General features: G+C 38.1%; 1 protein-coding gene across 1 annotated transcript; it reads right to left on the reverse strand.

The window, feature by feature from the left end:
• Positions 1–3,472: 3,472 nt before the first annotated feature.
• On the reverse strand, positions 3,473–12,287 carry LOC140323343 (polymeric immunoglobulin receptor-like). The gene is made up of 7 exons (XM_072400317.1): positions 12,129–12,287; positions 10,043–10,372; positions 8,883–9,215; positions 5,702–6,025; positions 4,657–4,980; positions 4,272–4,308; positions 3,473–3,703 (listed from the first exon to the last, which is right to left on the reverse strand). The coding sequence occupies exons 1-6, from the start codon at positions 12,175–12,177 to the stop codon at positions 4,274–4,276; spliced, it is 1,395 nt and encodes a 464-aa protein (XP_072256418.1). The 5' UTR covers positions 12,178–12,287; the 3' UTR covers positions 3,473–3,703; positions 4,272–4,273.
• Positions 12,288–13,930: the final 1,643 nt, after the last annotated feature.

Genomic DNA, 13,930 nt, shown 5'->3' on the forward strand with positions numbered 1-13,930 from the left:
CTCTGGCCTTTGCAGCGCTAGGTCCTAGGTTCGAATCTCAGCCAGAGCACTATCTGCATGGAGTTTGCATGTTCTCCCCGTGTTTGTGTGGGTTTCCTCCGGGTACTCCGGTTTCCTCCCACATTGCAAAAACGTGCAGTAAGGGTAATTGGCTTCCCTTCCAAATTGACCTTAGACTGTATTAAAGACATATGACTATGGTAATGACATTAGATTGTGAGCTCCTTTTAGGGACAGCTAGTCACATTACTATGGACTTTGTAAAGCGCTGTCGGTGCTATATAAATTTTGTTTTTAATATAAATAATAATTATATATATATATATAAATATATATATATATATATACAGTAGACAACCATGTACTTACTTGCAATGAAGAGCAGTAAGAGAGGCCAAAAGGATTGTACAGACACGGCGAGATCAGTGATTTGAATGATATCTTACTGCTGGTGTGTGCTGCCTACCAATCCACCGGATACAAGAAAAAAGGAGGAACAGTTTAAGTTCTGTAAGAATGGCTGTAATAGTTGTTCATAAAATCTCAGGATTATCTAAGATCTCATCAATTCTCCTAAAATAATACCAAAATGCAATGCAGATTATTGTTATCCTCAGAAAGGAAATGTCAGTTTTGGGTGAGGTTTTCTCTCGGTTAAGGTTGTGTTTTATGTGCCTGTGTCACCATTGTTCACACCAAGAAATTACATTTAAAACTATGCATTCACTTACTTCTTTACCAGAAAGTCCCAGGTCCTTACCGTACAGTGAAGGACACCTTTTTCTTTTTAGAGGTTTTACCAAAAAACATTCTAAATTTCATTTAGAAAATGTCTGGACAGCTTTCCTCACAGCATACCAAATATTGGCTTGGAGATGATCTGTCCTTGGTGTCAGTAGACAAGCAGTTCAGGTATTGAAAAGGAGCATACCGATAGGAGACAAAAACAACATGACAATATGAGAGATGAGCTTTGTACTACACTGCTTCTACTTTACTGTCCAGTCACTGGCTGGGTGCCAGTTATGATTTTGACCTTAAACCTATCAAGCAATTACTATCATTCAGGCCCACAGACAGCATCTTGTGGTATAAAATACCACATATTAAATACTGAGTGGTGGAGTGATAGGTGATTATTAAACTTGAACATTGCAATTACTTTTTTTTATTTTATTATTTAATTGTATAATACATTTCTATTTACAGCAGTTCTGCATTTTGTGTTAGGGTTGAGGTTTAGTGGTTACATTTACGCCTTAGGGCAGGATATGCGATATGGGTCAAGTTTAGGTAATTATTTAAGTCACTGGTTCCTTTTCTACTAAAGAGTTCCCCAAAGAGAGCTGATTGGAATATTTCAATATGATTACTACTAGAACTCTGGTCTCCTTCCTGCACCCTGCTATTTAACTATACAGGGCCACAGAATTGTTTGACATGGATAATCACTGAGCACAATTTATTAAAATTGCTGGAATAATTAAATTGTTGAATAATAAAAGTAGCTGCAGCTTGAATATTATATGAAAGGTATAACCATATATGATCACTATATATTATAAAACCCCCATTGATTTCTGTGACAGGCTTTGGAAAGCATTACATGATCAGTCTGAATAGCCCTATGAGAATGAGTCCTAAAAGATGAGAGAGAAATGTCCCTTAATATTCTAAGAAAATATAGAAACATTGGGACCACCTGATCCTCAGAGTGACATGTGTACAGAGGTCGTCTGACGTCATTCATGGATCCGTCATTCATGGATCCGTCATTCATGGATCCGTCATTCATGGATTTTTGCTGCCAGTGTCCAACCCTCCTACAGCTGGCAGTACAACTCAAAGTTCTCATCACATTCTGGTGCCCCTCAATGGAGGAAAAAACTAGATTCACACCACATGCATTGTAATGTACATTCCTTGCTGTGCACCACTGCAGTATTGCACCATGTTTATTCTGTCCAGTGGTGTCACTTGCAGCAGCATGGAAAACACGGAAATAACAGCATCTCCTGCTGCCCTTTAGCCATGCAGCCTGAAATTTACCTTATCGGTATCCCTGGCACATATTCTGAGGCTGTGCACACTTTTAGGGGATTTTTGGATTAGTCACTGGATGAATTCTGCCTTGCCAGTGGCTGATAGGACTTTATAGCTTTTCTGTTCACAGTCCCAGTTGCCTGAATTAAGCTGGGCTTATCTTCTTCTGGTGTGTTATTTGTTATGTTGCCGATCCTGCAATTGCATGCTGCCTAGACTTACCTTTTGCCTGCAACCCTGAGTTTGCTTTGCCTTTATCTTTGGATACCTCATCTGGTGGACTGATTACCTGTGTATGGCTTGCCTCTACTGTTATCTGAGGTCCTCTGTCTGTCCTTCCCCAGATGCCATCCTTTGCACACAGAAATCCTGAGGCCAACTGTGTGCTGGGACGGGGCAACTAGCTTCCAAAGAATGTGCGGGGGGGCTTGCTATATATATTTTATATTGCAGATTTCATGATTGCAGTGCAAGTTTTTGATTTTTTTTTTTTTTTTTTACAGGTTATTCTACAATGACATGATATCCCTTACTCTGTAACACACTTTTCAGCATAGTAATATTATGATACATTTGTTACATTTTTCTATTATCCACTGCAAGAAAAAGGTAACAAATGTAACATATTACTGTGCCTGTTACAGAGTAAAGCTGCGTACACACTTGCAATTTTTGTCGTTGGAAAGGATCTTTCACGATCCTTTCCAACAACAAGGGACTGCACGATGCATGAACGGTGCTGTACTATGATCGGTCGTCGTCTATCGTCCGTGGATCCGGCAGGTCGGTCGCTCGGACGATGGACGACACCAACTGTACACACGGCAGATTTTCGCCCGATATTTGGCCGATGCCGATTATCGGGTGATAAAAATCTGCCGTGTGTACGTAGCTTAAGAGAGACTTGCCAGCCAGCATCTTCTCATCGATTGCAGCAGAGTCTGCAATCCTCATTCAAGTTTCCTCATTCATCACATCTAGTGCCCTGTGTTCTTGGATAGAGAAACTCTATCCAAGAACACATACTACTAGTACAGTGTGGCAACAGCAATCAGGATCGGTATTGCAGTCCTGTAGTATGTGTTCCTGGATAGAGTTTCTCTATCCAAGAACACAAGACTCCCTGTGTTCTTGGATAGAGTTTCTCACATACAGGTATACAACAGCCCCTAATAGTCCCTAAAAATACCCCAAAAATTCTCCCACCATTGACTTCAACGGTGTTCGAATTCGGCCTTCGATCACTCGAACAATATCTCACTATTTGATCGAAAAGCTGTCGAATCGCATAGTGAGATATTCGATCAACACTAGTATTTATCAACAATCAGCTCTCAGCATTCATCTTACTCATAGAATGACCAGCACAAGAGAAACATGTAAATATCATAAAATGAAGAACATACTGTATATATATGACAGCAAAACATAGCGTTACTAATGTTTTATTTACTACAGAACAGCAGGAATGAAACATTACAGACTGGCTGAGCTGAGTTTCTGAAATTGTTTTCTTTTTTTTCAAAAAGTAGGAAAGTAGGAAAAATTACTGTAGTGCATTTTTAGGATAATATGATCTAAACATTAAAGTTTTTCTTTGCCATCTTTTCTCTTTCTTTTTTACTGGTAGCTTCAGGGAATCATAAGAGGTGCTTCAAATCTGCAGAAATTCAAGATAAACAATTAGGGTATAAATGAAATGAAATTGAATGCTGCATCCACACGTTCCTACACACTGTGCACACATTTAATGCCACCTAGCCCTGTCCCCTGGCACACATTGCATCCCCTACCAGCAGGCACAGGGAGCATGCCTCACTTTTGGCACAGTGTGTAATTAAAGGTATCATGGCATGCCAGTAAAGGGGAAAGTAAATATAAGGCGGCATTGCAGCAGTAATGTAATTTGGCATGGTTAGTGGCAACATTCTGCATTTATTGCCAATTAAAAAGTTCCAAAGTGAAGGAAGGATGGTGATCTATCAGGAATCAAACATGGAATGACCTTAAGAGTAGGTAGGATGGAGCAGCAGAGTTCAAAAAAAGAGTGACTTTTGCACTTGTGTGTGTCTTATCTGTCTTCATGAGCCATGAAGGGTTGTATAGGTGACATATAGCTTGGCTAAGGTTGCTACATGATAAATTGTTTTTCTTGGGACCGTGCTGCATTCATTGGGCTGTCTAATAAAAAAAAGTTGTCTGTTTGTTATATTTGTTTCTTAGTTTACCTTCAAACTTTCACTTTAGTCACGGTCTGAAACATATCTGAAAAAAAAAAAAACACACACAGTTATCCAACCATTGCTTCAGCTGGGTAGATATATTATTTAAGAGTAGACAATCAGAATTCAGGATATAGATTACTAGACTACATTCTAAGGCACACAGTTTATTTTGGATCTCTCAAAGTGGATTTTCAATGTGTTTTTGGGTGGTAGTCTCGTTAAGGGTGATGTGAAACAATGAGAACCATAAACAGTCATAAAGAGATTGTCAATTTTATCTTTTCATTATTAAGAGTTTGAAGATAGAATAGAATACATCACAAACAAGAGTAAAAAAAAGGGACCAACAAAAAACAGAGCCGATAACAATATTAAGAAACACACTCACCATCTTGCACCTCCAAAGAGATCTCCTTTGCCTTGTCATTGAAGAGACCTGGGATCTCCACACGGCAACAGTAGGTCCCTTCATCTTCCTTAGAGACACCAAGGATTGAGAGTGACACATCCCCATGAGCCAGGTTCCCCTTTAGGCGGTATCTGCCAGACTCTGTCCAAGTTACCTCTTCTCCATCAGTCCATACAAGGGGGTCTGTGCACCTATACTTGGGGCAGCTACCTTTTCCCCAACACATTTTAGTGGTACCTTCACTTACATTGTATTTACAGGGTAACTTCACTGTGTCACCCACTAATCCCTTCACATGATCCGCTGTAAATATTAAGGAGAACCATCATATTAATGTTAAAGAGAACATTCATTTAAACAAAAATATATGAAAACACTTAATCTGTTACTATTATTGCAGCATTAGCTAGATTTCAACAAGGTAAATCACCCTAATATTCAATTAACTGTTCTCTGTACCTTAGTAACTAAAACTGCCCCTCTGTCACAGATGGGGTAGACTAACTCTACCTACTGGATCTTATTTACTTTTACATGAGGATAAAGATTGATAACAGAAGGCAGTTTCAACGAGTTTTAAAAAGTGATTCATTGTTCTAGCTCTTTAAGATTTGTATTGAGTCTTCTTAGTATTATCATGTCATAACTGTAACATAGAAATTTACATTCTATTTCTATATAAAACTATAAAAAAACTATATAAAACTATATAAAACTTTATATACTTATTGCAGAGGTCCAACACACCTCTACAGAGTCACAGCCTGAGCTCATCAATCAGCACACTAGGATCTTCGTTATTTGGATAGTTCTAGCTCTGACCAAGCAGGGGATATGTTGGACCTCTGCCAACAAATAACAGTTTCTGCAACATGCTGGCAGGGGACAGGTTTTTCTTCTCTTTGGCTACTTCCTAAAGAGCACAAACTGTAAAACTTTGCATACCAAAGTTTTAAAGCACCTTTGAAATACATAATCAGATAGATTTTAAATCATTCATATCAAAAATAAAATACTAATTTACTGTTGTGTATCTCTAGTCGAACTTCCTTCTTTATATCATTGAATACTCCTGGCACCCTCACTCTGCAGCAGTACACTCCGCCATCATCTTCATTGATGTTATTGATGGTCAGTGATACGTCCCCCTTTAATATGTTTTCCTTTAGCTGGTATCTTTCTGATTCTCTCCAGGTTATTGCATCACCATCAGTTTTAAGGACTTCATTGCGGCAGAGAAGTATTCCACAGTGTCCTCGACCCCAGCACATTTGGCGTGTACCAGAATCAGTGGCGTAGGAGCAGGGCAGCGTCAATGAATCATGAAGTGACCCCCTCACCAAATTCACTGTGAACGTAAGAGAGAAAAAATGAATAGCCATATATTGCATATTACACACCGATCAAATCAAATAATGCTTGCACATGATGGTATCTATGTGACCATTGCTAGTGTGACATTTATTGGGGGTACTAGGCCTGGTATATGCGTAACATTATGGTGAATGGTAACTATTCTGGGAAAACATATTCCCAAGAACATTATTTCTCAGGTCAGCCTATTCCCAACTCAGTCCAGTCTTTTACCTTTTACAGACTGATTTATCAAATTGTCTCCATGCTGTTCGTATGTTAGATACAAATCAACTCTATTATCACCCTCTACTAATGACATGTGCAGACTATGAAAGGGGATGCTAACACTATTATGGCTTTGATTTTAACACTATTTTTGACTTTCACTTCATCAGTCTGCTGCTCCCTACAGGCTGGGCCAAATATTTATTTAATTTATAGTAATTTATTAACCATATAGAAATCATGTTCCAGTTATCAGTATAACTATGTTGCTAACTTTCACCTTTTTTTGACATAACTTAGCATAATCAGAAAGGAAATTCACCAGTATAGAACATATTGATGTAGTTGTGCATTCACAGTTGGTCACCCATGTGACTGACTACATACAGTAAGTATAGCCATTTTCAGTTTTTACATTTTATGTATCAGGACATGATAAAAATCATTGGTCTTTAGCTGGTTAAAAAAAAAATTTAAATCTGGCCTTGGCTGCAAAATGACACACAACAGATTCCACTTTGTCACTATTTACTTACTTTTCAAAAATTAGGTCAAAATGGGGAAGCCATGTGTGAAAAACTAAGTACACCCCATAATTCAATAGCTTGCAGAACTACCTTAAGCAGCAATATCTTGAAGGATTTGTTTTATGCATGTCTCTATCAGTGTCTCAAATCATCATGTAGGAATTGTGTCCCAACATTGATTCAGTTCATTGAAGTTAATGGGCATTAATTTATGTAGAGTGATTCACAACAGATCAACTGGGTTGATGTCTGGACTTTGACTGCGCCATTGCAACATTTTGATTTTTTTTTCACTTTTTTTGTTGGTGTGCTTGAGATCATTGTCCTGTTGCACGGCCCAATGTTGGCCAAGCTGTACCTGTCCCACAGATGGCCCCACATTTGGCTCTAGAATATGTTAGTATACAGAGGAGTTCATTGTTAACTCAATGACCGCAAAACAAGAGCAAGTTATCACCACTCTAAAGCTATGTACACACGTCAAATTTTTCTCGCCCAATAATCGGCTTCGGCTGGATCTGGCAAGAATCTGGCGTGTGTACAGCCCTCGTCGTTCATTGTCCATGGATCCATCCTGACGTCGCTCTCCCCCTCCCCTCTCCATAGAGCAGAACGGTGCTGTATGTACAGCACTCCCTCATGCATCGTGCTGTTCTTATCGTTGGAAAAGATTGTGAAAGATCTTTTCACGTGTATACGGCTTAATACTGTGCTTTAAAATGAAAATAAAAAACATGGTGCTATGCATTATGGCCAAACATCATCACTTTGGTCTCATTTGTCCAAAGGACATTAAAGGACATTGTTCCAAAAGTCTTGTGGTTTGTTCAATAACTTTGGAAACCTGAGCCATGCTGCCATATTCTCTTTTTTTCTATTCTCTTTAAAAGGAGACATTTTCTCCTGGGGCGACACCTCTACAGAAGCCATCTTTGTTCTTTTTCTAGATGCATGCTTATGAACTTTATTGTTTATGAACAAGAATAATGGGGAGACCTGTGGAATCTGAGATGTAGCTTTTGGGGTTTTTGCAATTTCTCTGAGCATTGCAAGGTCTGACTTTAGGGTAAAATTGCTGGGAAATTCAATCCTGGGAAGAATAAAAACTACCTGGAATGCTTTCCACTTGTGAACCAGCTCCTCACTGCAAAATGATGGACTTTATATTGTTTGGAAATGGCCTTTTAACCCTTCCCAGATTAATGAGCAGAAACACTTGCCTCTATCAGATCGTTACTAAAGTCTTTCCACTTTGGCATTTTTTAACAAAAACCTGAATGCCCCAGCCCAGCAAACTGCCAAAACTTCTGCTTTATAGAGATGGTCACACTTGATGATCAAATATTCAAGTGCATTTATTCAGCATTACCTAGCTGCTACTTACCTTCCTAGTGAAGTGGTAAGTGTGCCTAATTTATCACACACTGCTTCTGCATTTTGTTAAATAAATAATACCACTGTGTATTATGTCATTGCGTTGTTGTTCATCTAAGGCTGTACTTTTAAGGCTATTTTAGGACCTGCTAAGGACTGATAGATTCTTATTATAATACAATATGTAAAACCTTACAATTGAAATAGAGTGCACTTTTTTCACATGACTGGACCCAGACAGTTATTAAATCACATCAATAAATGTATTATGTGGTATATATTATTATAAAATGTGTTATAAAGTATTTAATGTATTTTAAATAGACAGCATAATTACCTAATTATGACTGATTTAGCCTTGTGTAACCCAATGAGCATGGGTGGAGAAGGAGAATGAACTTGCTAACAGAAGGAGAGAGCAGAGAGATGAACTTAACAGTCTGTGTTGCTCCTTCACTGTTCATTCACAGGCCAGGGGAAGGTTGGTCACCAAGCTACATGAGAAAATTCATATCACCTGGCTGGCTATGCTTTGTGTTGGAGCTGCATAAATATCAAGACTTGAATAACAGTAATGTAAATTCTCTAGCATGTTCTTATTTTTAACATATAAATTATTACCCAGAAAATGTTTTTAGGTGAATTACTGACTAATAATCTCTTCAACTTTAGTTTAGATAACAAACTAATTATTGTAAGTAATAATTTGTAATGCATCAATACCATCCTGAACTTCCAGCTCAACATCCTTCTTCAGGTCATTGAATGGTCCTGGGATTTCCACCCTGCAGCAGTATGTCCCTTCGTCTTCCTTGAATACGCCATTGATTGTCAGTGACACATCCCCCCCCAATACATTTCCTCGTAACTCATATCTGTTTGATTCACTCCAGGTTACTTTGTCTCCATCTGTACTGAGAATCTTATTGGGGCATCCTGTGATCCCACAACTACCTCGCCCCCAGCACATGGGACTTTTCTCTTCTGTAGTAGAGTACTTGCAGGGTAAGCTCAATATACTATCCACTGGTCCCCGTACAAGATTGTCTTGTAAAGCTGTAAAGAGAACAGAAGAAATGGTCAAACATATGCTACAACATGAATCATACCAGGGGGAACATTGGTTGGCTTTTGCCATTGATCTCACCATTAAAATTTGATTGCAAGCATGCACTTTCTGGGGCTCTGATCCCAAAGAAACAATAATACAGGTAAGCCAGGCAGGCAGTGTGAAGCAGGGGAGTCATAGCACATTCATTGTGAGTGCAACACGTGTTGTATCGTGCAGTAATGCATAGTCTGCACTGCTGGGTGTTGCATTCCCATAACAAGTTCATGTGTTATTTCCTGTGTGCAATGCAACGTACTGTTTCCATACAAACCAACTGGACTGAAGGGAGAGGGTTTACAGAAAATGCTAAGAATCTTTCAAAAATTTCTGTAAGGTATGGTACCGGGCCTCCTGTTCCCTACTAACACATTTAGCTTGTGTTTTAAATATATTGCACATCATTATCCTAAATTATGAATGGGGTACCTGTGCTCACTCAGGAAATAGACAATACAAGTTTCCCCAAAGAAATGTTTCCTTTAAAGAAACAAACTGAACAATGAATAGATTGGAGTTGGTGTCCCTGGAGGAGAAACCAAAAACCCAGCACAGCAGAATCCCTGGTGAAGACTTTGGTGCCACATCTGTACTAAATAAAAGCAGGAACAAAATGGCAATTGTTCCAAACAATTTATAACCAGCAAGGTGCACAATGAAAGAACAAACAATACAAGGTTTACTAGAACACTTACTAGCCAATACTTGCTCTTGATTGTCACTCAGAAAATTGACCTCTCCCAGTTTTAAAATGCAAAAACGTAAAGTCACTTACTGTTTTGAATCTCCACTCTTATCTCTCTCTGCAGGTCGTATTCTAAGGTCTTTACTCGGCAGCAATAAGTGCCACTGTCATCCAGGGTGACGTCAGGGACTTGCAGGGATGCATCGCCTTCTCCCAAATTCCCTTCCATCTGGTACCTTTCTGATTTTCTCCAGGTTATTTTGCTGGCCTCCACTTTGATGATGGGGCTGTTACAGTTAAGGGCAGAGCAGCTACCCCGTCCCCAACATAGGTTGCTGGGGTTTTTGCTGGATGGGAATGTGCAGGGTATTACTATATTTTCGCCTACTGTTGCTGTCACTCGATGTGCCGATATTATAGCTGTGCATGTAGATGTAAAAAAAACAATGAGTGCAATGAAAGGAAACTCTACCTTCCTAAAGGAGGGCCTGCCATGCTTTAAGCCTAATTCCAGTCAATATTTTATCTTTTTTCAGTAAAGTAAGAAAAAGTTAACATTTTTGGCATTTTGTCTGTTACACCATTATGGATTTCTTCACTTTCTGTACCTGTGACTATAAGAAATGAATGGGCCGCTTTATTGCAATGCGAAATAATGAGTGTATATTAATGGAAGACACAAGTACGCAGAGGTCTGAATAGGTCATTATTGGCACTTTGACATCCACTTTAAATTGGTAACCTTTAGTCATAGTTATAGCGTCAACATGATAAACAATAAATAGGGTAAATGAGAAGTTATTATAGACAAAACTCCTAACGAAACTACCGTGACACAGTTTAAAAACTATGCTCTAAAATATCTAAGAATTTGATGTATAAACCCCAATATTCTGTGGTATCTAAAGGTGTGTGTGTGTGTGTGTGTGTGTGTGTGTGTGTGTGTGGGGGGGGGGGGGGGTTAATTAATTACAACTTATACCATATTTTTTTGTTTTACACAGACACAAATTTCCCCACTCTGTCCAAAGTGCTTGTTTGTCTGGTGTTAAACTTTAATATCTGCTAGCTATTGGTATCTGATCCCAAATTAAACATGTCTTGCCAATGTTTGTACTAAGGCCTGATTGTAGCCAAACTTTATTTTTTAGTTGTTCCTACAGGACTCTCTAGTTGAATGAAAAAAATAGCATTCAAATTTACACATAACATCACATCATCAGTGATGATTTTTTTGCCATTTTTTCCACTTATTAGTGTGATGTACTGTACACATTCTTTAGCCCTAAAACAGTTGGCAACATGGAGTGCAACAACATCACATACATTGCCATATATATCAGTTTCTGTATAAACTTGGCAGAGGGATTCTGCCATTACTCATCTTTTTAGGAATCTATCGCTGCCTAGTAATATGTTAATCCTCTGGCTTCAGTGTTATCTCATCTGATGACCAGGATTAGGTGTGCAGGTACATCAAATGACATTTTTCTACTAGTTCTTACTTTGTGTCTCAGTAATGGCTATTGATTGGGTTCCTTTAGGCCCCCCTTCACATTTGACCATATGCTTACTAATCAGTGTTTTTTCTGATTTTTTTTTTTTTTTCTGATTTTTCTAATTCAGTGTTTCTTTTAAAGCCGCCATAGAATTGTACATTTGTACATTCGCCTCCATCACAGCAGCACAATATGTTCTACAGAAAAAACAATTTTTTCTGGATACTGATTAATGATTGATTTAACTGCACCTTGGTGCAATGTATGGTAATATTACACAAAGAAGGGTGCCATAACACAACACTATTTCACTGCAAATTAAAAGAGAACAAAAAATTATGTTTTTGAACCTTGTTTTTGTTCAGTGACTAATGGTGGGCTGATCCACCCACTATCTTCTCATCTTTTACATTTACTTCTAGTAGAGTGAAACCCTACCAGGGAGTACCACACCTGCTGCTGATAAATAAGTGAAGATTTATGGTAATAAAACTCCTTTAACATGGTAATGTTTTGAGAACAAGGCTAGGAACGCAGGTGCAAAGATCTTGCCGATTGCTTCTACACAATGTATATTATAAAGAGATTTAGAAGAGCAGCATTTACATCAAATAAATGTATCCCATTATTCTGTCCAGGTTTAGATAATGCCAGAGTTCCCTCATAGCCATGCTTACCTGGAAAACCCAGCAGGACAATGGAGAGCCACAACATGCAGAGACCCATTGTGAATAATCCAAGGCAGAGAATTCTCAGACTGGACTAGAGATGAGCTTGATATGTGGACAGAAAAGGAAGAGGAAGAGCTTGTAAAAAGTCAACAAAACGTCACCTTGTAATTATGCCATTCTAGTAAATAAAATAATTGCTTACAAAGCACAAAAAGTACTGAGCCTTTTCTGGAAAACTATGGAGCAGAATTTTGAAATCACTAAATACACATGAGGGTGAAGTGAAGGCCGTAGACAAACATGTTTTGAAACATTCAAAGTTTAAAGAGAACCTGCCACAACTAGTCTTACGCAAAAGTCAAATATTGAGTCAAACTGTTAAAATGTTAGGCCCTTCTTAAAATAAAAAAGGAACACATTTGTCTATTTATTTAACTTAACTAACATTGATTTGGGCTCTTCAACTTGAAAGAAGGATCAACGGTCATCTGAAGACAGATAGTTGCTACCTAATCAGATTCCTGATATCTCATACTATTTCTAAATTTTGAGTATAAGGTTTCTACATAACAGAATGCTGTAGATATTTATCGATCTCTAATTAATAAGATGTTTATGTGACAATGAGTGTTCCACGATCAGAAAGTTTGCTTAGTTTCATTTTGTTTTGTAAATAATTGCAGCCAGATCCTGAAAGTCGTCTTTAAAAGCATCAAAATTCCAAAATTTGCCTGTGCTTCTAGAAGCAACAAGCAAGTGTGTATAAATAGGTTTACCTTGGGAGGCTTTTTCCTGGAATTTATCTGACTATATCAGATTTAGTAATCAATATTTCCAGCACATCAAATTACCAGTGTGTTTAAAAAAGTGAAAAAAATTTTAATCACAAAAATAACTTTTATTTCCATAGATGCATTGGGAACACTGGAGATTCTATTCCAAATCAAAAGATGAAGAAAAATGCATTAATTTTGTGTTATTTCTTTACAAAAAGTGAAGAAAAGAGAGTATTAGGCTGTTTAAAATAATAGCAGTGTGAAGTTTAATTATTTAGGTCATTTAATCTGGAAATACAGCTAACAATGATAGCATTAATATTTAAGGAAGGAAGGTAGCAAATGCTGGTTATAGTGCATTTCTCGTTGAAAATCTGCGTAAAAATGGTTGTTCCAGACATTGTTCAGATGAACAGTGTACTTTGAATAAAAAGTTGATAGGAGAAGGGAAAACATATAAAGAAGTGCAGAAAATAATAGGCTGCTCAAATGGCAACCGAAACCTAAAAGATGTGGAAGAACATGTAAAACTACCATTCAACTGGATAGAAGAATATCCAAAATGACAAAGACTTAGCCAATAATCAGCTCCAGGAGATCAAACAAGGTGTAAAGTTACCTGTGAGTAACGTTACAATTAGAAGTCGCCTATGTAAAGCCAAGCTATTGACATAAAGTCCCAGTGCTGAAAATAAAAAGACGTGTGCTGAAGAGGTTACAGTTTGACAAAGATTGTTCTTTTTGGGTCTAGGGGCCGCAGACAATTTCTCAGATGAACCAGATGGCATATCAGGGATCATGGATCAGTTGCAATATATCAAAATACTTGAAGAGGCCATGCCAAAGAAGTAATACCCTTGAAATGGGTGTTTCAACAAGACAGCAACCCTGAACACACGTCAGTAAATAACCAACAAGACTGCTATTGTTGGATGGCCAGGCCAGTCTTCAATTCAATGGAAAAACATTAACATCTTGGGGCAATACCATGAAATGCAGCTGAATTGTGAAATGAAGTCCAATAACCCTGGG

The sequence above is a fragment of the Pyxicephalus adspersus genome, chromosome 2, assembly GCF_032062135.1.
Source record: "Pyxicephalus adspersus chromosome 2, UCB_Pads_2.0, whole genome shotgun sequence".
Lineage (NCBI taxonomy): Eukaryota > Metazoa > Chordata > Amphibia > Anura > Pyxicephalidae > Pyxicephalus > Pyxicephalus adspersus.